This window comes from Camelina sativa, chromosome 15 (genome assembly GCF_030686135.1).
Source record: "Camelina sativa cultivar CO46 ecotype springtype chromosome 15, ASM3068613v1".
Classification (NCBI taxonomy): domain Eukaryota; kingdom Viridiplantae; phylum Streptophyta; class Magnoliopsida; order Brassicales; family Brassicaceae; genus Camelina; species Camelina sativa.
Genome location: NC_141894.1, coordinates 14087821 through 14115537, shown reverse-complemented (window position 1 = coordinate 14115537; position 27717 = coordinate 14087821). Strand labels below are relative to the sequence as shown.

Below are 27717 nucleotides of genomic sequence, written 5' to 3'. Positions count from 1 at the left end.
TTTTTTTCCTCCATCATAATTAAAAATTCTCTATAAATTTATATATATTTTTACACAAAATTATCATCATTTTTTTTTTTTCTTTTGACATCCACTTCTCTTTACAAATTTATTATTTTTATCATCATTTTTATATTTTCTTACAATTTTGTTATTACTAAAAATAGGGCCGGCCTACCCATAAAGCAGCCAAAACATTCTCTTTACTTTAGGTCACACTCTATAATAAATGTTTTAGGAGAAGATTCTAAAGAGTTTAGGTTGGTCAGCTAGTTAAGTATCGTGCAATTTTATGAAATATCTTGGGTTTGAATCTTAAGCCTTGCAGTTTCTTCATTTTTTTTCATTTTTCTTTTACATTTTTTTGTTTCTTTCTATTTTGTTGGAGTAGTCAAATTTTTTCTGTTAATTTATTATTTTTTGGTTTAATTCCTATTTTTAACAATAAAATCTCTAAATATTTGATTTAGTTTGGCTACTATATATTATAATAATTAATAAAGTATTTCATTTAACTTGGCTATTAGATTTTTTTACATTGTAAAAATTCAATAACTTTTTAAATATTTTTTCACTATATTTTAGTATTTTAATGAAAAAAATATTAGTTTTTATATGGAAAATCAAATTACTGAAATATGCTTTAGGTCACCAAAATTCAAGGACCGGCTTACCGTCACAACTTTTAAAATTTTTTTTTAATAGTCAGATTTTAACAGTTAAAGTATCTATAATCAAATTCTTTACAACCAAATTTTTACAGTTAAAGTTTCTACAGCCACAAATAACAGTTGTTACTAGTCGGATTAATAGTCTATAATACTATATATAAATCTTCATAGACACTTTACAAAAAGAAAAGAAGAAAACCGCTTTTTGCAATCGTATCTATGATTTACAATTTTTTTTTATATATTATAGATGTGAATAAAAAAATAAAGTAAGAACAATTTGTTACTAACAGCTTGTAATATAATTTGACTTATTTTCAGTATCTTACAAACTTGGATCTTGAATTTGTTTGGTAAGTAAAATAACAGACATTTCGACGAATGAAAAGGTGGATTTGTCTCTTATTATTATTGGTCAGTAAAATAAAAGGTCAGCCGGGAAAATATATCCATTCAGTTCCTTTGCTTGTCAAAAGAACTGAGTCTAAACTCTAAAGGGACATTATATAAAAGTGGCATCGTTTGACCAAGATTAAGTTTATATTATAGACTTAGTATAATCTCCAAAAGATACTTTTTTGACATTCCGAGTCATCGCCAAATTGCAAAATCTGAGTCATGTTTAGAAAAGTGTTTTGCTAAACATACATATGACTAAAACTTGTTTAAAAGTTGCCGTAAAGGAGTTGACGGTTTAGCTATTAGTCCTATTAGCTACGAGTTCGAATTATTATAAGTAATCTACGATGATGATATACGTTTGTAGACCGCACCACATATTATCAAAAGCTGGTCATGACTAGAGAAACAATGGGTAAAATATAACAACGGTGCAAATTTTCAGTTACTACGTGAGTTACCAAATATTCCCTGAATCACTCTTACAAAAATGACAATAATTAAATATCACACTAGTTGTTCAAATTATTTTTTAATATCACACTACTGTAGATATTGTACTATGAAAGGGGAAAAAAATACCAAAATGTTCAAAGATAGCGTCGGAATCAGAACTCATGTAACATCAACTGTAAAGTTCGAACAAAATATTATATTCCAGTTTTGGCAAATCACAATCCCATCCCTGATTGAAAAGATTAAGGCAAAAGAGACATCTTACAATTTAGGTAAAAGAAAGTGCAAACATAATCAGACATATAAACATTGATTTGACATTTACAAGATATAAAGCTATATATATATATTCAGTAATTTTAATAGTCTTGCGTTTCACTCCATTTGTAGAGTGCGAGTAACCATTTTTGTTTGTTATGTTCGTAAAAGAATGAATCAAACATAATCTATAAAATGTAAAGAGACGATGACTATTAGTTGTGAGTTATATCTATATTAACATTTTTTAAGTACATTTTGTGTTATGTCCTTTTAGTTTTGCTTATTTAAATTTTTATTTACAACATTAATCCCTAAAACAATTCCATAAATAACATTATAGAGAAACTCAAATACTAAACTTTCTTAAATTGACCAACATTTGTTACATTTATTGCCAGAAAATCTTAACAACATCTATACATTCCAATTTTTCCAAAAACAACTCTACTCATTAAAGTTTTAATCCATTAAATCTCCAAAACTATTTTTATGGATGCTAGAATTTCTCAAATTTAAATGATATACAACAGATTTTCCATAACAAAAGTTTACAATCTCCATAATTATATTAATATTAATAAATATCCTAAACCGAAACTCCAATTATAAAATGCCACATTAAATATGTTAAAAACCCCTATATAATTTGGTTTATTTTTTATTTTTTGAGAAATTACCAAAAAATTAAAATTCTATTAATTATCATAAACTATACATATTGACATAAACTATATAAACTATAAAAATATGCTAATTTTGTAAAACAATTAACATAATTAAACTTGATAAAAATCTTATTTTGATTATTATTTTTTACGCAAAAACTTATTTTGATTTTGGTGAGACGGGTTGGCATTAATCCCATATAGGGAGTTAAGTGGAATTATTTTTTTAAAACACTTTTAGATGTGTACGAGGAGATAAATGTATTACTAGACTATAAATATATCACACGGGTTAAAACCTTGAAAACACTACAAAAATCCTATACTTTGAATACTTATATCAAATACCTGTAAAATTCTATATTTTTAAAATTAATAAAATAACAAATACATACAATATAAATTTGAATTTTTTTAAATTAAAAATATTGTCCCGCGGTGTACTGCGAGTTTAATTCTAATTGAAGAATAAGACATTACCATCAACAAAAAAGAACAAAAGATAACAATGTGGCAGAATGGTCAAATACACTTTTTTTTTAACAAGAAAGTCAAATACACTTTTAACTCAGGGATTTATAATAATTAATTCTTAGATTTTTATATTTGGTCTCTCTCTCTATCCTATGTCCACACACAAACGTTGTAATGTTTATTTGCGCAAGAACGACAGGAAAAATGTATTCTTATTAGTGTACAAGAAAACTTTAGAATAAGTTTTCCATTTTTGTTGAAGATCGAATTTTTAATTTCATTAAATCGCCAATTTTGATGTAAAGGATACATGTTAGCCTGTCGTCATTGAATGCGTAGGACTTACGGGATTGGGCATAAATGGTACTTAATTACTTTGGTTAAATTATGCTTTGTCTATATTCTATGGACTTCAGATGTTAATATTTAAGAACATATTAAGATTACTGTTGTGAAGATTTTTAGAATCCTAGATTACCGATACTACGACTATTTCTACCTAAGTTACAATTTAGTTCACTCTAGAGTCAAAAACTAACTAAGAACAACCACCAAAGTTGGTTTGTGCAGCAGATGGAACCTTCCTGAATGAGACAACGACGATATATTATATTATTATTAACGCATAAAAAATTAACTAAATCAATAAAAATAATAGAAAAGGGTATAAATGGAAAGAACAGTCAACCAAAGAATCGTCAAGTCACATGAAAACGAACGTCGATTCTGACTCGGCGAAAACCCAACCTTTAATATAAATAGCTAGACGCATTATATAATGGCATCATTCATAGATCTCTCTTCTCAAACAACATTGCTGACCAAGCTCTTACAAAGCAAGCCAATCTTGAACCACCAAAGTTAATGGAGAGCTCAAACAGGAGGAACAACAGCCAGTCACAAGATGACAAGCAAGCTCGTTTCCGGGGAGTACGAAGGAGGCCTTGGGGAAAATTTGCAGCAGAGATTCGAGACCCGTCAAGAAACGGTGCCCGTCTTTGGCTTGGTACGTTCGAGACAGCTGAGGAGGCGGCGAGGGCTTATGACCGAGCAGCCTTTAACCTTAGGGGTCATCTCGCTATACTCAACTTCCCTAATGAGTATTATTCACGTATGGATGACTACTCGCTTCGCCCTCCTTACGCTTCTTCTTCTTCTTCTTCGTCATCGGGTTCAACTTCTACGAATGTGAGTCGACAAAGCCAGAGAGAAGTTTTCGAGTTTGAGTACTTGGACGATAGGGTTCTTGAAGAACTTCTTGATTCAGATGAAAGGAACAGACGGAATTAATCACGATTAGTTTGGTTTTGTTATTTTATGTGGCACTATATATTGTGGCTACTACGTGCATTATGTGCATGTAGCTCGCTTTATAGTACTTGATTTGGTATTTTTATAACGTGCCACGACCATAAGTTGTAAGATAAGGCGTACCTTGCGTTTTCGTGAAATATAAACGTTAGATGGTTTAATTAAGTACGTACACCAGCTTCATTATATATTTTCCTATATTAATTATCTGCATGTAACTCGCGTTATAGATGATTCAATGTAAAAAAAAAAGTACACGATTTAACTTCATCAGTTTGAAAGACAAGAAATTTTCATTAATTATGACCGTCGTCAAGAATCTATGGACGATGAACTGATATCGGTGTGCTAAACGAGAAAATCTAAGATAACTATATGATATCTCTTTACTTTCACCATCTTTGAATATGGAAATTGACTTTGTAAAAACTCAAAAGTTAGAGAACATCATCGTAGATCTCTACGTAAATTTTTTATTACTTACTCTGAATAAAACTATATTGTTTGTAAACTTTAGTTTGTGACAATATGAACGCATCTGATCGATCAGCATGACATCTAGAAAATCAAATATAGTTTAAGTAAGAGAAAAAAAAAAAAACAGTTCTTATTTCAACTGACGTAGTGATGATCCCAATTATAAAATTATACGAGAAAACTATAATATTAAAATCGTAATACTGAATATAGTATAAAGTCTATAAGATCTTTGAAATTTTATTGGAAAGAATATAAAGTGTCACTAAAATTCCTAAACCTAAGTAGACTATTCTGAAAATCCTATAAAACTCTAAGAATCATACAACAGTATTGAAAAAGACAGTTATATACTACGATTAATCAAATGTGAACTAGTAATAAAAACTCTAAAATCATACATTAGTATTGAAAAAGACAGTTATATACTACGATTAATCAAATAAGTAGAATACATAAATATTGGAATCAGTTGCATCACTTTCCAACATAAGGAAGAAATTCGACTAAAGATTAAGAAAGGTTAATTTTCAAATGATTCTTGATATAGAATTTTCTTTGTTTTCACCGACTGTTATTTATTTATTTTCTTTCTAATTGTTATTTGTCTCTCTCATTGTTTTGAAAGATATTGAATACCATATTACGGAAAGGTAATGTTTTCATTATAATGATCAACCAAAAGAGAGAAGTTGTGAACGACCTTAATTTAAGAATTGTCTATGGAAACGCAAGAAAGAAAATTCTACTGTTCTAGTACTACTACTCTTGTTCCGTTCGTACGTAGGTAAGAATTAGTTTGCCAGTTAATTAGGTCGATGATATCGTAAGTAGGAGTCAATTATGAAGTCCATGAAAATAAAAAACCTCCACAGTTTATATGATGCTACGCTCTCTTCATTAACGAGAAATATGTATCACAGTTTACTATATAGAATTAACTCCAACAAAACTGATAACATCATACTGTATATATAATTAAATATATTTTCTAAACAAAACAACCAACCAACTTTTGAAATGTGAACTAGTAATTTGAATTTCCCGGGGAAATTGATACATAAAGTACATAATAGGATACACTTGATTACAGAAAACAAAAAATATGATTAAGTCTTCACTACAAAAAATATAACCCAAGTAGATATGCCAGTGTTCAGTGCCGTGCCCAGGTTTATCGGGGCTTAAGGCGAGTTTAACATTAGAGGTTATTTTAATATATTTTATGAAAAATAAATAAATATGAAAAATTCAAAACTGTAGAAATTTTTCGAAAATAAAAAATAATTCTAAAAAACCTTAAAATTTATTGAAATAGAAAGAAGAACGATTATGTTTAAGGTTTTTTAGAATTTTTTTTATTTTCGAAAAATTTCTCTGATATTAGACCAACTTCTCTTAATCTATTTCTTTCTGTTTTACGACCTTACTCGGTCTTTCACAATTTAATATTTTGTTTTCCTTTTTTTATATATTTTTATAAATAAATATATTCAGAGGAGTCATACATTAGGTTATTTAAGAAATAAAAAGACTCCTAAAACCATAATGATACACCATATTTTTCATAATTGAAGATCCAAAAATACACACAAAAAAAATTATATACTTTGGGGGCATGAGGCAAATGCCTTTTTTTTTACCCATAGGCACGGCCCTGCCAGTGGTGTTACTATGTCCTTATCCGGATTCAAAACAGTATATATTTTTCACAAAAATATATTGAGTAGTAACGGTCTAACAACTTAAGGAGGAAAAACAAATTAGTGACAATGGATCTAACGGTTTGCATCATTTCTAGGTGCCTTTGTTATAGTTCTCTCCATAATCTAAAAGCTCCTCCAATATACTATCGTCTAAATACTCAAACTCAATCACCTCCTTCCCGTTACCAGGTCCACCGCCTCCTCCTTTATATTCCGACGACGAAGAAGCCACCACATTCCCATGGCCTCCACTTGGACTGTTCCCAATCATTGGGTATTCATGAGGGTAATTGAGAACGGCCCTTTGGCCTCTCATGGCAAAAGCGGCTCTATCGTAGGCCCGAGCCGCATCCTCAGCTATGTTAAACGTTCCGAGCCAGACACGAGCACCATGTCTAGCCGAGTCGCGTATCTCAGCCGCATATTTCCCCCACGGGCGCTTCCTTACCCCTCTGTATTTCACCTCGTTCGTGTTAGACGACTCTCTACGTTCCATATATGAAAAGCTTTTATGTTTTTGCATGTACATGAGTTGATGATAGTAGTGATAATTTATACGTGGAAGTAATGTGATTCTATTAGAGAATATAGTGGACGTTATTTTAACGCACGTGTGTGTTGAAAAGCCTCCTTTATATCCAATAAATAAAAGTTGAAATCATGGGAGTAAATTGCAAATTACATTATATTAGTGCCATCGTAAGAGAATGAGAAATTATCGGGCAGACAAACTATTGTGGCTGCTCAGTGTACATTATAATTTAGGAAGAAGTAAGGGGCTAAAATGTAAAAATTAAAAGGTAGGAACCATGAGTGAAGTCCAATGAATCTGGCTGGTCAAGGAGACGGCTAAGTTGAAAGAAAGTATTTTTATGACAACGGACCAAAGAACCTCTCAGCCTCTCAATTAATTGTCTCACGTGTCAACTTTGACCGCACGTGTAGTAGATTCTCAAGTCTTTTAAATTTCAATTTGACTATCATTACCAAACACATAGAGATGTGTGTGAATCTTGGTGCCTACAATGACAGATAAAAATATGACAAATTTGTGACTTCTATTAGAGAAAATATAAAATAAGCATGCTTACTACTTTTATTTGGTTAGTTATACAGTATATATCACTCTGTGTTCAATTCATTGACCAGAAGATGAAAAGTAAAGTATGGTAAAATTTTATATTGTATTAAGATTTTTTTGTATATAAAAATGATTTAATAAAATTTACATTCTATTCGAAAAAATATTTTAAAATCTCACATGAAACTATTTTTTGTCTTAAATTGATCTTACGAAACTTAGAGATATGTGGGCTTGTTGAATAGCTCTTTTATAAACGCTCGATGAGCTGATCTAGTATTTGCATGTAACTATCAAGTAATCGAGTTTCTCTATGTTTTTTTTCATGAAATTTCTGGTGGTATTAATCTTAGAGTTTCATACATAAAGAGTTAGGTAGATGCCAATAACAACATCGAATCCGGGGTGAACAAGCCCGGTACAAGAACCGAAATAAACTTAAGAAAAAGAAGAGGAGATTTAGGGGTAAAGGGAACGAAACCAGAACATGAGCATGTCTTGGAACTTTGGTAGGTGTCTCCTGGCCAAGCAGATGTTGCAGATCCTTCTATCAAACTGAGGATAGAGTGCTTCCACTAGAGTATGAATACCTGTAAAGATGCGAGCATTCCTCTCGTGCCAGAGTGTGTAAATCACCGCCTGAACAACCAAGAGCTTCAGCGTTGTCAGGTTTGGGTCGTTGTTAGCAGATTGTAGCCATAGGAGGAATCGATCCCAAGTAATGAACCACATGAATGGTAGTTTGAGCTTTTGTAGGCACCATCTCCAAAGGTCATAAGAATAAGGGCGTATGAATAAGATATATCAGTTGTAGAATGTTGGTTTGATCTGGGTTTAATCAGATGGTTCCGGTTAAGGAGCGGGATTAAATGAACCAGGGATTGTGTCCGGTTTGGAGCAATTGGACATGGTTATCGTGTTTACTAAAACGGAGGCGTTTCAATGGTGGAAGTTCGAAGGTTAAGTTGCAGAGCTGAAACAAGTCAACACCCATGTGACTGAGTTTGACGGATCATGTGCGACTCAAGTCGGTTAGAGTCAGTTAGAGAAGCTAATGCCGAGTCGGTTAGAGGAGGCTAGTATATAAGCTTTTCTGTTATGATTCGTTGGGTGTGAGAACGAGAGAGAGTTTCTGGGAATCTAGGGTTCATATTTTCTCGGGAAAACTTTACTTTCTTGTTAGGGGTGAGAGACGCTTGTAAACTGTAATCAACACTGATCTTAGTAGATTCCGAGCTGAGATCTCGGCCAGACGTAGGGATTGCGGATTGCAACCTGAACTGAATAAATTCGCATTGTGTTCTTTCTCGTTTACGTTTTCTTTTATTCTTCGATTTTGTTTCGTGAGAAAACCAAGAACAGAGTGATCAGAGCATCATCTTAATCGATTTGTTACACGTTCTTAGTCTATCGCAAGTTACAGACTCTACAAGTGGTATCAGAGCCACACGGTTATGAAGGCTCAAGTTGTCAGGTCTCATCGATTTGAGTTCGCGATGTCGTCATCAAGAATCGAGCTGGAGAAGTTCAACGGTATGATCGACTACAATCTGTGGAAGGAGAAGATCCTAGCTCATCTAGAGATCATCGGTTTAATGGGAGCTCTGAAGCTTCAAGAATCTTCATTGAAGAAGGGATCCGATTCAGTCAAGGAGGAGGATCCAAAGGGAAAGGGATCGGAGGAATCAGGGACAGAGAAATCAGCTGAGGAGGATCTAGCCATGGCGGAAAAGCAAAGAAAGGTCCGTAGTACAATCATCCTAAGCGTGAGTGATCAGGTTCTAAGGAAGATCATTAAGGAAGATACTGCAGCTGGTATGTTCAAGGTTCTCGATTCGTTGTACATGTCACAATCACTGCCTAACAGGATTTATCTCAAGCAAAGGCTCTATGGTTACAAGATGAATGATTCTTTGACTATTGAAAGTAATATTGATGAGTTCTTGCGGATAATAACAGATTTGAGTAATGTCAGAGTGGATATTTCAGATGAGGATCAGGCCATCCTCCTCTTAATGTCTTTGCCAAAGCAGTTTGATCAGCTGCGAGATACGCTAAGATACGGTAAATCTACTCTGTCACTCGAAGAAGTAATCAGTGCTATCCACTCAAAGCAATTGGAACTGGGAGCAGCTGGAAAAGGGAGCAAGACTCAAGGAGAAGGACTTTACTCTAACTCGGATAATAGAGGAAGATCTGTGACCAGAGAAGGATCACAGGGTAAATCGAGAGGAAGGTCAAGATCAAAGTCTAAAGACAAGAAGAAACGTACGTGCTGGGTGTGTGGTGGTGAAGATCACTTCAAGAAGGATTTTCCAAAGAAAGGACAAGCGAAGGTTAATCAGGATAAAGGAGAGTCTGCAGCTGTATCTGGGACTGAGTTTGTGGAATCACTGATGGTTTCAGAGGCGAATTTAACAGAGAACGCAAACTTCAGTGAGATATGGATATTAGATACAGGCTGCACGTTTCACATGACATCGAGGAAGGATTGGTTCGTTGAGCTAAGGGAGTTTGATGCAGGATCTGTCAGAATGGCGAATGAAAGTTTGTCAGAGGTAAAAGGCATTGGAAGCATAAGGATCAAGACTTCAGATGGCAGGATTGTTTGGATAAAGGATGTGAGATACATTCCTGGGTTCTCGAGAAACTTGTTGTCTCTAGGGACGTTCGAGGCTCAAGGGTGTTCATTTGGTTCAGAGAATGGAGTTATGAAGGTAAGCAAAGGGTGTAGGACAGTGTTGAAAGGTAATAGACATGGATCTCTCTACTTTTTGCAGGGACGCACCTATGTCGGAGAGGTAAACTCAGTGGTTCAAACGGATCAGACAAGTCTGTGGCATAGCAGGCTCGGGCATATTGGCCAGAAAGGGTTAGATACGTTAGTCAGGAAAGGTTATCTTGAGAAAGAGAAGGTGTCTAGTCTTCAATTATGTGAAAACTGTGTTTTTGGGAAAGCTCACAGAGTAAGTTTTTCAACAGGAAGGCATACAACTCAGAACTGTCTGGAGTATGTGCATGCTGATCTATGGGGTTCTCCAACGGTTCCTGCGTCACTAGGGAAGTGCCATTACTTCTTAAGCTTGATAGATGACCATTCTAGAAAGGTGTGGGTGTATTTTCTGAAAACTAAGGATCAAGCTTTTGAGAAATTTGTCGAGTGGAGAGTGATGGTCGAGAAGCAGTCAGAGCTTAAAGTCAAGAAGTTGAGGATAGACAATGGGTTGGAGTTCTGCAACAAGGAATTTGATGGTTACTGTCTAGAGAATGGGATTGTCAGGCACAGGACTATCGCTCACACTCCACAACAGAATGGAGTTGCAGAGCGAATGAACCGTACAATACTTGAGAAAGTCAGAAGTATGCTTAGCGAGTCAGGATTGTCTAAGATGTTTTGGGCTGAAGCTGTGAACACAGCGGTGTATCTTATCAACAAGTCTCCGTGTTCCGCGATTGAGTTTCAAGTACCAGAGGAGCTGTGGTCAAAAACGGTTCCGAGTTATGGTCACTTAAGGGCTTTCGGATGCATTTGTTATTATCACACAGATGATGGGAAGCTGCAACCGAGAGCTAAGAAAGGAGTATTTGTTGGTTACCCATCAGGGGTTAAAGGGTACAAGGTCTGGTCGCTGGATGATAAAAAATGTATTATCAGCAGAAACGTGACATTCAATGAGAGTGAATCTTATAAGAACTTAACTCAAGCTACAGAGAGTGAGAGAATCTCACTGGATACATTTGATGATTTTGAGTCTGGCATCACTGTAGAGAAGGGTATGAGTTCAGGTGGAGAGACTCAGGTTTCTGTGGTTGACCTGCAAGATAGTTCAGAGTCAGAGACTGAATCAGGTGACACTGGATTAGAAAATTATCAGCTCGCTCGTGATAGAGAAAGGAGAGTGATAAGGTGGCCATCTAGATATGAAGAAGGCAATTATATTGAGTGGGTGTTGGTTGTAACAGAAGATGGCGGGGATATAGAACCGTCAGACTATAATGCAGCTATCAGAGATTCTTGTAAGGAAGGATGGAAAGGTGGCATGAACGAAGAGATTGATTCATTGCACAAGAATAAGACTTGGATTCTGGTTCCAAGACCGAAAAACAGAAGAATGATAGGTTGCAAATGGATTTACAAGAGGAAACCAGGTATACCAGGAGTGGAAGGGCCTAGGTTTAAAGCCAGGTTAGTGGCGAAAGGTTATTCTCAGAAGGAGGGAGTAGACTACAATGAGATATTCTCTCCGGTGGTAAGACATGTATCAATCAGGTACTTAATGTCTATAGTTGTTCAAGAAGACTTAGAGTTGGAGCAGCTTGATGTGAAAACCGCTTTCTTGCATGGAGAGTTGGATGAGGAGATCTACATGACTCAGCCTGAGGGTTATGTAGAACAAGGTAAGGAAGACATGGTTTGTCTCCTTAAGAAGTCTCTGTATGGACTGAAACAGAGTCCGAGACAGTGGAATCAGAAGTTCAATGCATTTATGCTGGAGATTGGTTTCAAAAGAAGTATTCACGACAGTTGTGTGTACGTGAAGGAATACTCAGGTGTGTACATCTATTTACTTTTGTATGTAGATGACATGTTGGTAGCCTGCAAGGACATGAGGTTGATTGATACTCTGAAGAGTCAGCTAAGTTCCAGGTTTGATATGAAAGATTTAGGAGCTACAAGGAAGATATTGGGGATCGATATTTACAGGGACAGGAAGAAGGGAATATTAAAGCTTTCTCAAGAGAGTTATTTGGAGAAAGTCCTGGAGAGGTTCAGGATGCATGAAGCAAAGGGGGTTCAAACACCACTCGGGAATCAACTTAAGCTTCTTCCTGCGAGTGATGCTCAAATCCAGAAGGATGCAGAGTTTATGAGGTCAGTTCCTTACTCTAGTGCTGTGGGTAGTTTGATGTACGGCATGATAGGAACGAGACCAGATTTGGCATACCCAGTAGGTGTTGTGAGTAGATTCATGAGTAATCCGGTGAAAGTTCATTGGGAAGCAGTGAAGTGGGTGCTTAAGTATGTTAGGGAATCTACGAGGATGAGTTTGGTGTACAGGAGGTCGAATGATTTTAGAATAAGTGGTTTTTGTGATGCTGACTACGGTGGAGACTTAGGACGAAGGAGGTCTACTAGTGGTTATGCATTCTTATCTGGGAGGAATGTGATTAGTTGGAGGTCGTCTCTCCAGAAGGTGGTGGCAATGTCGTCGACTGAGTCAGAGTATATGGCGTTAACCAAGGCAGCCAAAGAAGCTGTTTGGCCGAGGGGTTTAAGTGAAGAGTTTGGATATTCTCAACAGGCTGTGGAGGTATTCAGTGATTCTGAAAGTGCTATTGCACTGGCCAAGAATAATGTGTTTCATGATAGAACTAAGCACATGGCCACAAGGATGAGTTTTGTTCGAGACTTGCTTGATAATGGTGAATTGCAGGTTACTAAGGTGCACACAAGTGATAACCATGCGGATATATTCACGAAGGTTTTGCCGGTCAATAAGTTCAAGGGAATGTTGGACTTATTGGGTGCTTCAGAGGCGTAAGTCTGAAGCAGGTTCCGAGATGCTGGAGTCACTAAGGTCGGAGGAGCAGATCAAACCAAGGTGGAGATTGTAGAATGTTGGTTTGATCTGGGTTTAATCAGATGGTTCCGGTTAAGGAGCGGGATTTAATGAACCATGGATTGTGTCCGGTTTGGAGCAATTGGACATGGTTATCGTGTTTACTAAAACGGAGGCGTTTCAATGGTGGAAGCTCGAAGGTTAAGTTGTAGAGCTGAAACAAGTCAACACCCATGTGACTGACTTTGACGGATCATGTGCGACTCAAGTCGGTTAGAGTCAGTTAGAGAAGCTAATGCCGAGTCGGTTAGAGGAGGCTAGTATATAAGCTTTTCTGTTATGATTCGTTGGGTGTGAGAACGAGAGAGAGTTTCTGGGAATCTAGGGTTCATATTTTCTCGGGAAAACTTTACTTTCTTGTTAGGGGTGAGAGACGCTTGTAAACTGTAATCAACACTGATCTTAGTAGATTCCGAGCTGAGATCTCGGCCAGACGTAGGGTTTGCGGATTGCAACCTGAACTGGATAAATTCGCGTTGTGTTCTTTCTCGTTTACGTTTTCTTTTATTCTTCGATTTCGTTTCGTGAAAAAACCAAGAACAGAGTGATCAGAGCATCATCTTAATCGATTTGTTACACGTTCTTAGTCGATCGCAAGTTACAGACTCTACATAAGTTTTATACACAATTACTAGAATTTATATACACAAACAAATATTATTTGCGGTTATAAAGTTAAATTTCTTTTTTTTCATAAAAAGTGTTATTTTAAAGTTTTAATGTTGTTTTACAAAGATGTTATTCTAAAATTTCAATGTAACTTTTACACTATTTTTATTTTATTTTACCATTAAACTAAAACTAGTTAAACCATTAAATATTTACTAAATAGAAGTATATACATATAGTTTGATTTTTTTTACTTTGTATAAAATATGTCAAAATGGAACTCTTTGCAAAACAGTGAAATATTTAATAGTTAATATGATTGGTGTTGTGATTAGAAGTTTGTGTGTTTGTGTGTTTGTGAGACAATTTGATGTTTTTTTTTGTTTTTGGTAATAGACAATTTGATTTTCTGAGTGTGGATGTAAATATGTAATGCTGTTTGAAGGTAAATTTCTTGAATCTATATATATAAAGTTCACTTTACTCACTCCTGGTGCTGCCACGTCAGCATTTCTTTTTTTAATAATTTGGGTTTTACGGATATTGAAAAGCCCACTAAAGAATCATAAAACTAACAAAATGATCTACTTAATTTTATTCCAAGTTTCCAAGCCCAGACTATTTTTAGATCCATCTAAACCTAATAATAACGCATATCGTCGGCGTAAAGTCTCTCCTCGGCGGTGACAGGGACGCTCCACTTTCTGACGTTTCTCCCCTCCTTAACTCGAGATCCATGGCCTTTCAGCATCTAATGTTGCTACGGAAACCATTCAAATTCAATTTCTCCACTCCTCTACACTTTCACCCATCCTTCTATGTCTTCCATCACCATCGCAACGGTTTTGTTTGATACGGCTAATTATGTTGTTCCATCTTCTCGCATCTAATGTACAATCTACTACTTCTTCCTTAAATCTTCGTAAGTCCTTCTTGCAAGGTTTGTTTTTCCTTTTTTTCTTTTTCAGTTGAGATTTTCTATAATTCTGAAACTTGATTGAGGCATTACATTAACAAGTGTGTTTTTGTGGGTGTTAGGTTCTTAGCAGCACCATTAAACAAAAGAGGAAAGAGAAAGCTGGCAAATGGGAGGTTCCTCTTTCTAAGGTGATATATTTCTCTGCTTTTGTATTTGTTTTTCAGTGTTGAAACTCTTAACATATGGGTAAAGCTTAAATTCTTCTCTCTTGGCAGCTAATAGCCATTTCCTTTTACAGGTCCGTCCTGTCGCTGAAGATGAAATGTTCAGAGTGATCCGATCTGGGAAACGAAAAAGTATGTATTTTGTTTTTCGTATCCTGATTTAGCTACTTGTTTTTTCATCACTCTATGTTTGAACACGCCTTATCATATAGAGGCTATTGATTCAGGAATTGGCTCTAGACTATTAGATTGAGTTTACTCTAGACTATATAGACTATAGATTTGGAGTTTACTTTGTGGATTGATTTGATTCGTTACTAAATAGTCTACTTACAACTATGTTAATGCTTTTTGCATCAACTACAGCAAGCTACATTTGTTGGACCTGCTTTCACAAGGAAACCTCCAAAGTACGAGCGTTTCATCCGTCCATCTGGTATGCGTTTCACCAAGGCCCACGTCACTCACCGTGAACTAAAATGCACTCTCTGTCTTGAGATCATTGGAGTTAAGAAGAATCCCAACGGTCCCATCTATACATCACTTGGTGTCATGACCAGGGGAACAATCGTGGAGGTTAGTCCCCAAGCTCTATACATATTAAGGTCTCGCTTATCTCAGCTATGCTATAGGTGCTAATATCTCAATATGTGAATTGATTTTCAGGTCAATGTGAGTGAGCTTGGTCTTGTTACACCAGCTGGAAAGGTTGTTTGGGGTAAGTGAGGACATAAACACTGACTGACCCTTGTGCAAACTGTAAAAAATGTGTAGGCAGTGCCTTAACTCTCTTTGTTTTGACTTCAGGGAAATACGCTCAAGTGACGAACAACCCCGAGAATGACGGATGTATAAATGCCGGCTTACTTGTGTAAGCAAATGTCCAACTATGTCAGAGAAATATGGATAGAGACAGTGAGGATCATGTTAGCTACTATCTTTTTTTGTTATCTCCTCAAACATTTTTGTGCTATCTTTAAGTTTTTTTTTGTAATGGAATCATTGATGGTTGGTCTTCGCATCACTGTCATATGTATATATATTTCTATGATTGATGAACTCTTGAAGATAATATAACAAAGTTTGACAGTTTTACGAGGTCCTACGAAGAGTCAATGACTTAAAAAGATGAAATTATGATACTTAAACGTTTGCGAAGCTTTACTTGCTGATGTTGTTAATTATATAAAGCTCAGCTTGATGGTTGAGTTCAGGATGAAGTGTCTTGGACTAGCTACAAGAATCCAAGGGATAGACATTGTCAGGGCAAAGGATAAAGGAACATCCTAAAGTTGTCGTAGCTTGACAGGTGTCTTGAGAACCTTAACTGGGATTGGATCAAAACTTGTCATTTCACACACATGTTTGGACAGGCTACTTCAAATGAGTGAACTGGTCTTATTAAGAAAACATTAATAATTCTTACATGCACGGTAGTTTAATGTTAAATGTTAAACGTCAAAACACCACTAACCACAATTAGTCACACAATCATATCATAATTGAAAGACTAAGAGGGATAAAACTAGGGTAAAGAACGTAGACATAAACGGACAATTAACAAACGCCAAATAAATTATAGAATACTAATCAGAAATTATAATGTTCAATTACTGAAATAATAATCATGTTTAATAATACAGATTAATAGATAGAATTTCCCATTCACATACATAAACGTCTTATATATTCAACTACAGAAATAATTAAAACAAAACCCACTCAACCGAATTACGCACACAATAACACCTAAAAATAATGATTATAAGTAACGGCAAAAAAAAAATAAATCGTCAATATCAAACGCTGAAAATACACAATATAATAGCAGGACAACAATTAGAAAAAACCAAACACAAACGTAACTGCAATTGACATCCAGCCTATAAAGTACGCTCTTAAAAATCCAGACTGAAATTCAGAGCAACTACTATGAAAATGCAACAAAAGAAAGATTACTCCCTTGATGAACTACCAAACGACATCCTGGGAGATATAATCTCAAGAGTTGCTCTCATTTCACGTAAAACCGTCAGACATGTTATGCAAGCATCACCACAACTAACAAAAGCAGCACAAGACAACAGAGTATACAAGAAAATAACCTAAGGCCACTAGCTATGAATCCACTAGCAGAAATTACCAAATACCAAGACCTCGTGGAGAAATGCATAGCAAGTGAAAATGTGAAGGCACACTACATCAAAGGAATACAAGAGTATTTTCACAAGAACAATACAGAAACAGGCTTGGAGTTGAAAAAGGCAGCAGAAGGTAATTACAAAGATGATATCTACCTTTATGGAATTGTAAAATTATGTAGGGGCGATATAGTAGAAGGAAAGATGTGGTTGGATAAGCTAGGCTGGAAGGAAAACAAAGCAAAAAGTGATCAATGCTGAAAAAATATCAAGAGGGCATTACACAGAGTCAAAGTACAAAAGCTACTAAAATACTACGCTACATTGGCCACATTTCAACCAACAATCAACTGTAGCATCAATGATGGAAAATAGATGTGACCACTGCTACCACCACAAACAAATGACCAAATTCATCCTGTTCGTTTAGACTATAAGGTTTACCAATGTTATCATGAGCAAATCATTTCCAACAACTCGAATAAAAACATTTCTATTTCTTTTTCATATTGATTACCAATACATAGAAACGAATATATACAAAACCAAACACAAAAAACTAACATAAATAAAAGTATAAAAAAAAAACTTAAATTCAAACAAAATAAGATAACACTAGCTCGCGAAGCATCACAACACATTCCAACAGCACCCCCAGACAATCAAATTGACAACAACATCAATATAGGTCTGCTCGCCATAAAACCATTACCGGCAATTAGTAGATAGAAGGACCTCAACGACATAAACCTCAGAGACAGATATGTGGAACACAACATCATAGTAATTGCAGAAAATTTACAAGCAAACAACTCAAGTACCGAATTCATACAATTACAAACAGCAGGAGACATATATTTCGAAAGAATATTTATCTTAATGGAATTATAATGTTAGGGACGGGCAAGAACATGAAAAGCAATCTTTGGAAGGATAAGCTGGGCTATAAACAAAGAAAAACAGAGGCCGGTCAAAGTTGTTTAAACAAAAAAAAAATTTGGTGATGCAAAACGGATTAAGGATAAGATAGCTAAAACAGTAAGAAAAAAGAAACTTGATCTAAGCTGGAAAGAAAATCACTTACAATTTACTTCGTCACTTACGCGAAAAGAGAATCAATTCACAATTATCTTCGGCAACTCACAATTAACACATCAAATAACATACATCGCCCGAGAAAAATAATTAGACCAGCATTTTCAGCAACAAATCGGAATCGAGAACATAAGCAGCCGATCAAACACGCAACAGTCAGGAAATCGCAACGATACAATTGGTGATCTAAAAAGAAGAAGAAACTTTGAAATCAGAGTTCCAAACTGGATTATGTTCTTCACTCGGAAACAAAAATGGATTTACTCCAAATTGGTTCGCTGTCATCGGTAGCTGGCGAGATCTAAGATGCAGCAGACACCAATGTCAACCCACATGCGAGTCCCCCTCACGTTAACTACTTTACCAATTTGTTTAAATTTTTAAAAATGACCCATTAGACCCCAACGTTTTAAGGCTATCTTACAAAAACCCACTAGATAAGAAACATCCAAAACAACACAATTCTAACTCATCTAAAAAATAAAAAACTAATCACAACTCATACACCCACTTTGAATTATTAAAATAAATATAGCTGCTACAAATCTTTTAAAAAACCACTAACTCATTACTACAAATACAAAAATATTGACAAAAAATTACTCACACAAGTTACTAACAAAATAATAAAATAATTAAAAGATTATCTATAACCATATATAATAAAACCAAATAATAATCCAATAACAAAATAAAAAATAATTTTAATTAAGCACAACTAACGACTAAAGCAAGACAACAATTATTACTATACAAACTTAACTTCTAATTTTATATGTTTTGAAAACAAAAATAATCATGATAATTTAAATTTATCAAAAATTTTAAAATTGACTACATTATGCTAGCTGAAAAACATATAGAAAAAAAATAAACTAACAAAATAGCAAAATAAAACATACGAACAACATAACCAGACGTAAAAAGAAACAATATATAACCAATAACAAAGTAACAAAACAACCGAAAAAAACCCTCATCTAACTCCCGCGCGTAGCGCGGATCAATTGCTAGTTATATATACTAAATAGAAAAACATTTTTTTGATAGGATACTTGTTTTTTTATACAAAATAAACATAAATCTAAATGATATTTTGATAAATCATATTTTACTAAGTTGGCAAAACAAAGAAACCAAAACGAAATAAAAATAAAAATAATTTCAGTTAAGGGATTAAGCCCCTTTATTCGAGATTGTTACGACCCAAAAGTAAGCCCAACGAATTGTTTCCCAGAAATACAATTGTGTGTTTCTTTCCCCCTTTTTAAAAGAGTATAATTGTAATTCCGATTTCAACTGTAAAGAAACTTAAAGAAAATGTTTGATTGTAGACTGATACCATATATTTATACGGTTATACCTATCAGTTTGTGTTAGACGGACTATGAAACAATTAAAACCATGAAAACGCATTAAAAAAACCTTAATTCAACAAGTTGATACTATTACGATAGAAGGATTATGCAATAGATGACATTATGAAGATGGATCTGGACACTATAAAACCAGTTAAAGTTCAAGAAATGGAGGATGAACTTGAAAAACTGAAAAAAAAAAATACTACAGTATAACACTTCCACATATACGTACATCAACATTTTATAAGCATCAACACTATAAGTACGTCTATCAACACAAGTTTAGAACCACAAAGAAACTAAATGAATTATATAATATCGGGGAGAGATTATATATGTGAAGTTCGAAGATGCGGCGCTTGAAAACGCCAACAAACGTTTTTGTTATTCCAAACATCCCAAGTGTCAAAAACTTAGACAAAAAGCATGAATGAATGATTCTTTGATTCTTTCACTGTAATGATCATATCATCACACTGCTTCATGAATTGTCTATCCTTTTCTTCGATTGGCCATTTTCTCCACTTTGTGTTTTCATTTGTTCTTTGCTTTTTATCAAAGTTAGATTTTTTTTTATCTGTCAAGGCCAAACTCTTTTTAAGCCTTAGACTTTTTTGACCAAACAAGTGACATTTAGTTTGGCCTTCTATTGAGAGAGTATGTGGATACTGCTCACTCTAGAATAGAGACAGAACTAAATAGTAAGCTTCTTTCATCTCTGGGTCGTATTTCAAATTTCTGGGGTACAATCATACGAGTAAATTTTTTTAATAGGACTGATGTCATAAATATTTTAAATTATTATGTAATATATATATAGATGATTAAACTTGTTTTTAAACCGGCTAAAATAGCGTTTTAAACTTACAAAAAATATTTTCAGCAATATACGAAAAAGGTTAGAAATAATTTTTATAATATTTTAGGAGGTAAGGCAAATGTCTTTGTTTTTCCTGTCACTAGTCATGTAATTAACTTTTCTTTACTTGATATGAATAATATAATCCATAAAAGAAGATAGAGCACTACGATATCTAATGGAGGCCATAAAAATTGAAGTGATTTATGATTTTTTTTTTCTTTTTTTTTTTTAAATGTGATCATGTGCGTTAATTCCATCCTCAAAACTTCAAATTCGACAGATTCCAAAATGGCTAGCATCCAACAAATATCTAACGTAAGGCAAAATATGACGCAACATACATACTTTCTTAAAAGATAGTATCGATGTCATCATACATACTCTAATATTTATCACACAATATCAACAATTCGCTTGGTTGCGTTAAACTTACAAACTCTAAGTGTGTGGTTGGTTCCTATAGAATGTTGAGATTAGACGCTCAATGATGATATTGTTAAGTGGATTTAGGTTGCGACCGCCGACCGCAATGAAACGATAATGCAACTGACACTCTCTCGTACATTTAAACATACAATAACTCTCAACATGCAACACTTCCATAAAGGCATAAACTAAATTATATTAATAAATAAATAAAAACTCAGTCCAATACAAAAAAAACGAAACGTAGTAATGGCCCGCGCCTTTTTTATAAAAGCGGTCCAACACTGAACGATTCTCTTTTACTGTTGACCCCAACCAATTTGCTTAATGCGTGGCTTTCTTAAATCCCTCAAAATATATTTACTTTAAAAAAAAAAATTAAAATAGTTAAACTGATTCCGATTTTGTTGTCTTCTCGTTCAAACCAAAGTGTTTATTTTTTTACTAAATTCGATATGTTTTTTTCTCCCCCCGAGAATAAGATTCAGATTTTTTTTTTGTAAAAAAATTCCAAAATTCCCTAAAATCTTTATTCTTCAACACTATTTATTCCAATAACCTAAATTCTAATTATACTATATAATATATCTAACACAACAAAAGTTTGTGTTTTTGTGTTCTGAATAAAAAGATTTTTTTCTTTTAATAATCAGATTCTCTCATTCTTCAATTCACTCTGGTTCTTCTAATGTATCCATCAATACACGACGACGATGATCTCCTCGCTGCCCTTTGTTTCGATCAAAGGTTTGATTTTTATTCTTCAATTCCGATGTCTTGTTCCTTTTCAGATTTCTGGGTTTCTCATGGTTTCCCTAATTTCAATAAACGAAGCCTCAAAGTTTCGAATTTTTATAGAATATCAAAAGTTTTTATTTTTCTAGGGATTGTTTTGTTTTGCGTTTATCTGAGTTGTTTAGTTATTGATAGAGATGACTCTGTATGTAGCAATGGAGTAGAGGATCCTTATGGATTTATCCAGAGAAATGAGGATGACAACAACATCTTTCAGGGGTTTGGGTCTTCTGGTGTGAATTTGCAGCAGCCACAAGATCAAGGGCTACAATTCGATTCTTTTAGTGGAAACCTAGAGCAAGTTTGTAGCTTTAGAGGGGAGAACGACGGAGTTGTTTATAGTAGCAGCATTGGATCAGCACAATTGGATTTGGGGGCGTCGTTTAGTGGTGTTTTGCACCAAGAGACGCAGCAAGTGTGTGGCTTTAGAGGAGGAAACGATGATTCTTCAGCAGCAGCAGCAGCGCCTCATTTGTTGCAGCAGGAACCGGGGCAAGTGGTGTGTACCGGTGATGTGGAAATCAATTCTTCTTCATCTGTTGGTGGTGTTAAGGAAGAGCTTGAACATGTTGAGGAGGAATGCTCGAAAAAGAGGTAGTCTTTTTCAAGAATCTGAACACTATGCTCTTTAGTTTTCAAGAACTGTTGTGGTTGATGTGGTGTGGTGTGTTTGCTCTAGGTAGAACTATTTGCAGCTAATGATTTATCTTTGCTCTCCACCAGTTTTGGATCTTGAATTCAACTTTGATTGCAATCTTGTTTACTTGGCTAAACGTTTGTGGTTAGTGAGTGATACATGTTTCTTGTCGTTAGGATCAATCACAAGTTCCTTGTAGGAAAGAATCACTAGTATATTAAACTAGATCAGAGACTGCTGTGTGATCTTGTTGATTTTTTTATCTACATCTTTGTTTAATATGATTTATGTATGAACAGGAGACGAACTGGATCATGTAACAAGCCAGGAACCAAAGCTTGTCGCGAGAAACTGAGAAGGGAAAAGCTAAATGATAGGTATGTTCAAAGCTTTGCTTAACCTTGTATGTTTTTGTTATTGTTTTGCACTGTGTTGTTCTGCAGTGTCTCATATGTAAGAATACCGTGTGTTTTTTCAGGTTCATTGACTTGAGCTCTGTTTTGGAGCCTGGCAGGACTCCGAAGACGGATAAAGTAGCTATACTAGATGATGCAATCCGGGTTGTGAATCAGCTCAGAGGTGAAGCTCATGAGCTTAAAGAAACAAATCAGAAGCTTCTGGAAGAGATCAAGAATCTAAAGGTTGGTTTCTCACTTTGTCATAAAGCCTAAGGTCATAATACTTAGCTACCTAATCCTAGTCTGTGTAGCTTCTTCTGGATAATGTTTCTGGCTCATAATCATTATATTTGGTAAGCACTTATCTGATCTCTGGTCTAACTCTGTGGAACAGGCGGAGAAAAACGAGCTACGCGAGGAAAAGCTGGTGTTGAAGGCAGATAAGGAGAAGATAGAGCAACAGTTGAAATCTATGGCGGTACCTCCATCGGGTTTCATGCCCTCCCAGCATCCAGCAGCTTTCCATCCCAATAAGATGGCGGTCTTCCCTAGTTACGGTTACTATCCAAACATGTCAATGTGGCCATTCGTCAATCCTGCTGGCCGTGATGCGTCTCAAGATATCAAAGATCATGCTCCTGTTGCTTAATCTTCTTTCTGCTAGATTCATCATTGATCATAGTTCAGATGATTCTTTATCAGTAGTTTTGCAGTAACCATTGGTGGGTTGGGATTAGAGAGTTTTATGATTTTTGTTTCGGTTTATCAAGTATTTAAGCTTTACTCTTAGGTGCTATTTTTGAATAATGAGAAACTTTGATCCAATGTAAAGGTGGAAACAGATCATTTGAAGATGTATTACACCAAATGAAGAGTACTATTTTGTAAATCACGCAAAAGTTAGTGGTCCTTAGTAGTAGTAGTAGTAGGTCATAGACTAGAAGCATCTTAGCCACTCATTATTTAACTCATTAATACCCAACCGTTGGATCTATGCCATCTTGTAGCTTTGAAGCAAGGCAAAAACAAAAACCATCACCAACCGAATTTTACTTGTTTGCATAATTTGTGAAATCCAAAACATAACGTAAGATATTATCTACTTTAGTACAACAATCCATAATTGAAATGTCCCACAAAAATTAAATAAAACTGAGAGCATTGTTCTCAATCTCAATTAGGAAACATCTGTTTAATTAAACAATCTTTATACACTGAGTTAAACACAAACAATGGTGTAAATCGTATTCTATTAACAAAAATAAAGAATCAAAAATCTTCAGATGAGTTTGTTTAATAAGTGACCAAGTGTGTATATATATGTAAATTGTACAGAGGCTTCTTCGAGTTTACTTACGCGGAAGCGAGTAACCAGAGAGTGGTAAGTGAAGAAATGGCTATGGTGATCCAACAAAGGAAAGCTAAAGCTACAGAGAGTTGGTACCTCCAACACTCTGCTTCAAAACTGCAGCTTCCTAAATCGCCAAAGTATAAAACTGTTATCCCCGCGGAGGACGAGGCTCCTGCTAGTGACAATGTTGATGTTACCTGAACACGGAAAGAAACAAGATGATTCAGAGGTTTTTGGTCATTTAGTAGAGAGAATGAGAGGGAAGAGAAGAGAAGGGATCTTTTACCCAATCTCCAACTACAAAGAGGCTGACTAAAACAGGGCTAAGAAGCGTTTTCTTTCTCACTAAAGCGAATGTGTCAAGTATTGCAAGACCAAAACTCCATATCACTTGCAAACCCATTGCTGCTACTAGATAGCTGCAACCAAATATTTTCAAGGTGTAAGAACATATAGGTACACGAAAACTCCACATTGTTTATCTCTATACAATGCTAAATTGTCAAAGATTCACATATCAAGATGTGATTTTACACTTTTTCAAGATCCTTTTAACTTCAGAAAACAAAAAGAACCAAGCAGAGGTTTCGATTTATCAAGGTCTAGTTTCGTAAAATGTGCACAGAATACAAAACAAAACACAGCTTCTTGAATTTTGAAACTTGAGAAACAAACCAATCTTTGTCTAGATGGATCTGTCCAATCATGAAGCAATAGACAAATAAAGCCACACTAGTCTAGAACAAGATCTTCGAGACACCTAACACCAAACTCAAACTCACTCAAAATCCTAAACACTAAATCCAGAGTTCAGATTCTAAAACAACTTTCTCGGGATTGGATCTATACGATTGAACACACTATTATCCAAGAACTCAATATCCTAAACTCTGATCAAACAGAACAGAACATTAAAGAAAATAAAAGAGCTGACTTTATGATTACCAGAAAGCAGTGAAGCTGAAGAATCCACCAGAAGTAACCATATAAGAAATGGAACCAGCAGCAAAAACACACTGAGAAATTCTCAAGACAAGACCGGTCACAGTCCCTGGTGTTCCAGGGATATCTATCATTTCTCTTCCACCACCAGACACCCACCAAGAATCTCCAAATTCAACACAAAACCCCAAATCGTAAATTGTTAAGTCTTTATCACTTCTCCGAGACTAAAAAAAGTTCAGAACCCCACCGGAAAAACAAAAACAAAACAGCTTTTTTGAAACTCAGACGATTTGTCCGGCGAAGAAACAAAAATGGTAAGATTTTTAAGTTTTTTTTTCAGGGTACGAATTAGAAGAAACAGAGGAGAAGACTATTGAACAATTGAAGACTTTTTATTTATGTTTTCTTTTGTTGATTCAAAGGGGCACATAGAGAGGAGGAGAGAAGACGAAGAAGAACAAATATGCGCAATTTTTATTTTTAACTTTTGTTAATTGGAAAGTGGAAAATTTTATATAAATAGTAAATTAGCTAATGGTGAAAGTGATGGACAAATATTTATTTAAAAATTCAATCTTTTGGTCTTTTGCATTGTTGGAATTTCACTTTTTCAATTGGGAAATTGATTTTATAATGTTTGATTGATATACTATTTTTTTTTTTTGTTTTTGGGTGATTTGATCAGGCTTTTGGCTTTTTATGTTGTTTGTTTATTCAGTTTTTGTTAGTTTATTACTCAGCCAGAATATGTCCAACTTTACGGCAAAAACTATACCGAACCAAACAACATAATGAACCAGTTTTTTGTTTAGATTAACAGTAAAAATCATTTATTTTGTATCACTTAAAACATCAAATTTAGTGTTTGAACAACATAAAAATAATGCGCATAAACTCTAAATTTAATTAATATTAAAATAAGCATAGAGTCTAGAAAAAAAGAATAATGAATTAAGCTATTTAACTTGTCCGGCAAATGAAAATACCACATCATAATCAAATACTTGCTATTTTATTCATAGCCAAAAGAAAAGCATCACAAAAACTTAAAATTACACTAAAAATTATTGGAAAAAAACAAAGAGATATGTATCTTGTTTGATTGAACCAATTGGCTCAGTTAGTTTTTTTGCTTCTTGGAAGACTTCTCGATGAGAACCTCATGTCTATGTTTCATCGCAATGAAGAACGCCAATGCAGCTACTATTCCAACGCCCTGAAAATAACACACAGCCAATTTCAGTTTTCGATAATCATTTCTTGTCTGAGTTAATTACTTTCTTATTGTTAGTTAACGGTTCTTGTTTAAGTAATTCAATACCTTAATAAACCTCATGAACAATGTGTTAAACTCGCTCGGTGTGAACAGAGGGTTCGAGATGGCTAGTCTTGCAATCTGCAGAAACATTACCAACAAGAAGGTTATTTAAAAGCAATGACACTATAATTTTATTTATTTATTATAAATATAGTCTAAATATACACTAATTAATTATGATATTATGAGAAGATTATCCAGTTTGATTACTTCGTTAAGCTGATCGGTGAATTTCTGGTGCGATTCTTCATTAACTATGGAGGTATATAGGCTCATGGCCACTCCATCATCAGCTGACATCGTCTCGTTCACAAACTAATAATATTATGTCAAATGTGTTATATATAATCAATCATATATCACCAGTAATACTGATATTTCACTTTAAGCAGTGAATCAGGTTGCTTACCATTCTGAACTTTCTGTAGAAAATGGTGAAATGATCTCTATCAAATTTGCGACTGTAGAAATCGTACAATATGGGGGTCAAAATGGCTTGGTATACAAGCTAAGATCAAACCATATGCAATATTTTAGTAATTATTCCGTTGATGATTTCAGTATTAAAGATATATAAGAATAAGATAGTGAGGTATATTAGTATACCAAGAGCAAAGCTCCTATGTAGGCGTTGAAGATGAAAAAGATCCCTCCAAGTACCTTAATCGCTATACCAAGAGCAACTATGTATTTTGCCTACAATTTTTATTAATTATAACGCAAATGAATAAAACATACAGTAGAAATTGTGTGTATATGTTTTTTTTTTTAATTCAAGAAATTGTGTTTAGTTAGCGCTTTGGTATAATAAAATGTTTACCTGGTTCTCAAAAAAACCGTTTGTTCAAAAAAAAAAAAAAAAAAAAGGTTCTCAAAAAAACCAAGTTTTGGTTTTAACTCATCGGCAGCTACTCCACCATTAAGGTCGAATCCAGAAGACCTTATGGAAAAAAAAACACAATAAAAATAAAAATCACTAGGTTAAAGAAACAACAATATATTTCATTTAGATCTAAAAATGTGATTAGTGCTTACTCTCTCCAAGCAGACACGATGAACGCAGATGCAAAGATGAGTCGACCGGAATGTACAAGATGCGGCATTTTCTCGATCTTTTTTCCCCATTTAACAACCCTTTCTTGGGTTTGCTCCATGTTTTCTTAAAATTATACGAAGATTGTTAAATGTATGAAGAGAGTTTGCTAGGAAGGAAGATGATGAAGTCCCTTATCAGCAAGGAGACGAGGGAGACGGTAAATGATGGAATAATTAAATATACAGTAGAAACTACAAACTATAGGGTATATATATGATTATATAAAATGAATAAGAATAATAGACACACCTTAAAAAATGACTTACCTCTATGTCAAGAAATAACATGTTGCTTAAAATACTACGACTTGTGATAAAAAAAAAAAATTGACTATCGAATAGTATGTGAAAACAAAGACCGTCTGTATCCTAAATCCTAATCATGGATGATGGCAATTAGTATCTTTATCTTAGAGGAA

The 27717-nt window shown here is 34.6% G+C and overlaps 5 protein-coding genes and 1 pseudogene across 5 annotated transcripts; 3 read left to right on the top strand and 3 right to left on the bottom strand.

Annotated features, from left to right (window-relative positions):
- The first annotated feature begins 3711 nt into the window (after window positions 1-3711).
- LOC104746809 (ethylene-responsive transcription factor ERF098) lies at window positions 3712-4405 on the top strand. The gene has a single exon (XM_010468337.2). It carries the CDS (start codon window positions 3791-3793, stop codon window positions 4214-4216), a length of 426 nt encoding a protein of 141 aa, XP_010466639.2. The 5' UTR covers window positions 3712-3790; the 3' UTR covers window positions 4217-4405.
- A 2087-nt stretch (window positions 4406-6492) lies between these two features.
- On the bottom strand, window positions 6493-6916 carry LOC104748469 (ethylene-responsive transcription factor ERF095 pseudogene; annotated as a pseudogene).
- A 6229-nt stretch (window positions 6917-13145) lies between these two features.
- LOC147926622 (uncharacterized) lies at window positions 13146-15513 on the top strand. The gene is made up of 4 exons (XM_087487121.1): window positions 13146-13262; window positions 14770-14838; window positions 14949-14981; window positions 15241-15513. The coding sequence occupies exons 1-4, from the start codon at window positions 13146-13148 to the stop codon at window positions 15511-15513; spliced, it is 492 nt and encodes a 163-aa protein (XP_087343247.1).
- A 5502-nt stretch (window positions 15514-21015) lies between these two features.
- On the top strand, window positions 21016-23478 carry LOC104746808 (transcription factor bHLH34). Its single transcript, XM_010468336.3, has 5 exons — window positions 21016-21506; window positions 21708-22148; window positions 22491-22568; window positions 22670-22832; window positions 22984-23478. The coding sequence occupies exons 1-5, from the start codon at window positions 21448-21450 to the stop codon at window positions 23236-23238; spliced, it is 996 nt and encodes a 331-aa protein (XP_010466638.1). The 5' UTR covers window positions 21016-21447; the 3' UTR covers window positions 23239-23478.
- Window positions 23479-23731: 253 nt separating this feature from the next.
- Window positions 23732-25414, bottom strand: LOC104746807 (CASP-like protein 5B3). The gene is made up of 3 exons (XM_010468334.2): window positions 24886-25414; window positions 24227-24359; window positions 23732-24137 (listed from the first exon to the last, which is right to left on the bottom strand). Exons 1-3 carry the CDS (start codon window positions 25014-25016, stop codon window positions 23943-23945), a joined length of 459 nt encoding a protein of 152 aa, XP_010466636.1. The 5' UTR covers window positions 25017-25414; the 3' UTR covers window positions 23732-23942.
- A 541-nt stretch (window positions 25415-25955) lies between these two features.
- LOC104746806 (uncharacterized) lies at window positions 25956-27452 on the bottom strand. The gene is made up of 7 exons (XM_010468333.2): window positions 27239-27452; window positions 27070-27143; window positions 26810-26901; window positions 26613-26711; window positions 26414-26518; window positions 26207-26281; window positions 25956-26101 (listed from the first exon to the last, which is right to left on the bottom strand). The coding sequence occupies exons 1-7, from the start codon at window positions 27355-27357 to the stop codon at window positions 26006-26008; spliced, it is 660 nt and encodes a 219-aa protein (XP_010466635.1). The 5' UTR covers window positions 27358-27452; the 3' UTR covers window positions 25956-26005.
- Between the last annotated feature and the right edge of the window lie 265 nt (window positions 27453-27717).

Bases quoted from the DNA above. Each gene is read 5' to 3' on its own strand.
- LOC104746809 (XM_010468337.2), top strand. From the start codon at position 3,791: ATGGAGAGCTCAAACAGGAGGAACAACAGCCAGTCACAAGATGACAAG.
- LOC147926622 (XM_087487121.1), top strand. From the start codon at position 13,146: ATGGTTCCGGTTAAGGAGCGGGATTTAATGAACCATGGATTGTGTCCG. The intron at 13,263-14,769 runs GTTAAGTTGTAG...TGTGGGTGTTAG, and splicing joins TCAATGGTGGAAGCTCGAAG to GTTCTTAGCAGCACCATTAA. The intron at 14,839-14,948 runs GTGATATATTTC...TTCCTTTTACAG, and splicing joins GGGAGGTTCCTCTTTCTAAG to GTCCGTCCTGTCGCTGAAGA.
- LOC104746808 (XM_010468336.3), top strand. From the start codon at position 21,448: ATGTATCCATCAATACACGACGACGATGATCTCCTCGCTGCCCTTTGT. The intron at 21,507-21,707 runs GTTTGATTTTTA...CTCTGTATGTAG, and splicing joins GCCCTTTGTTTCGATCAAAG to CAATGGAGTAGAGGATCCTT. The intron at 22,149-22,490 runs GTAGTCTTTTTC...ATGTATGAACAG, and splicing joins GAGGAATGCTCGAAAAAGAG to GAGACGAACTGGATCATGTA.
- LOC104746807 (XM_010468334.2), bottom strand. From the start codon at position 25,016: ATGATAGATATCCCTGGAACACCAGGGACTGTGACCGGTCTTGTCTTG. The intron at 24,360-24,885 runs GTAATCATAAAG...ATTTGGTTGCAG, and splicing joins TTCAGCTTCACTGCTTTCTG to CTATCTAGTAGCAGCAATGG. The intron at 24,138-24,226 runs GTAAAAGATCCC...TTCCGTGTTCAG, and splicing joins TCTTTGTAGTTGGAGATTGG to GTAACATCAACATTGTCACT.
- LOC104746806 (XM_010468333.2), bottom strand. From the start codon at position 27,357: ATGGAGCAAACCCAAGAAAGGGTTGTTAAATGGGGAAAAAAGATCGAG. The intron at 26,712-26,809 runs GTATACTAATAT...GTTTGATCTTAG, and splicing joins ACATAGGAGCTTTGCTCTTG to CTTGTATACCAAGCCATTTT. The intron at 26,102-26,206 runs GTATTGAATTAC...TGTTATTTTCAG, and splicing joins TGTTCATGAGGTTTATTAAG to GGCGTTGGAATAGTAGCTGC.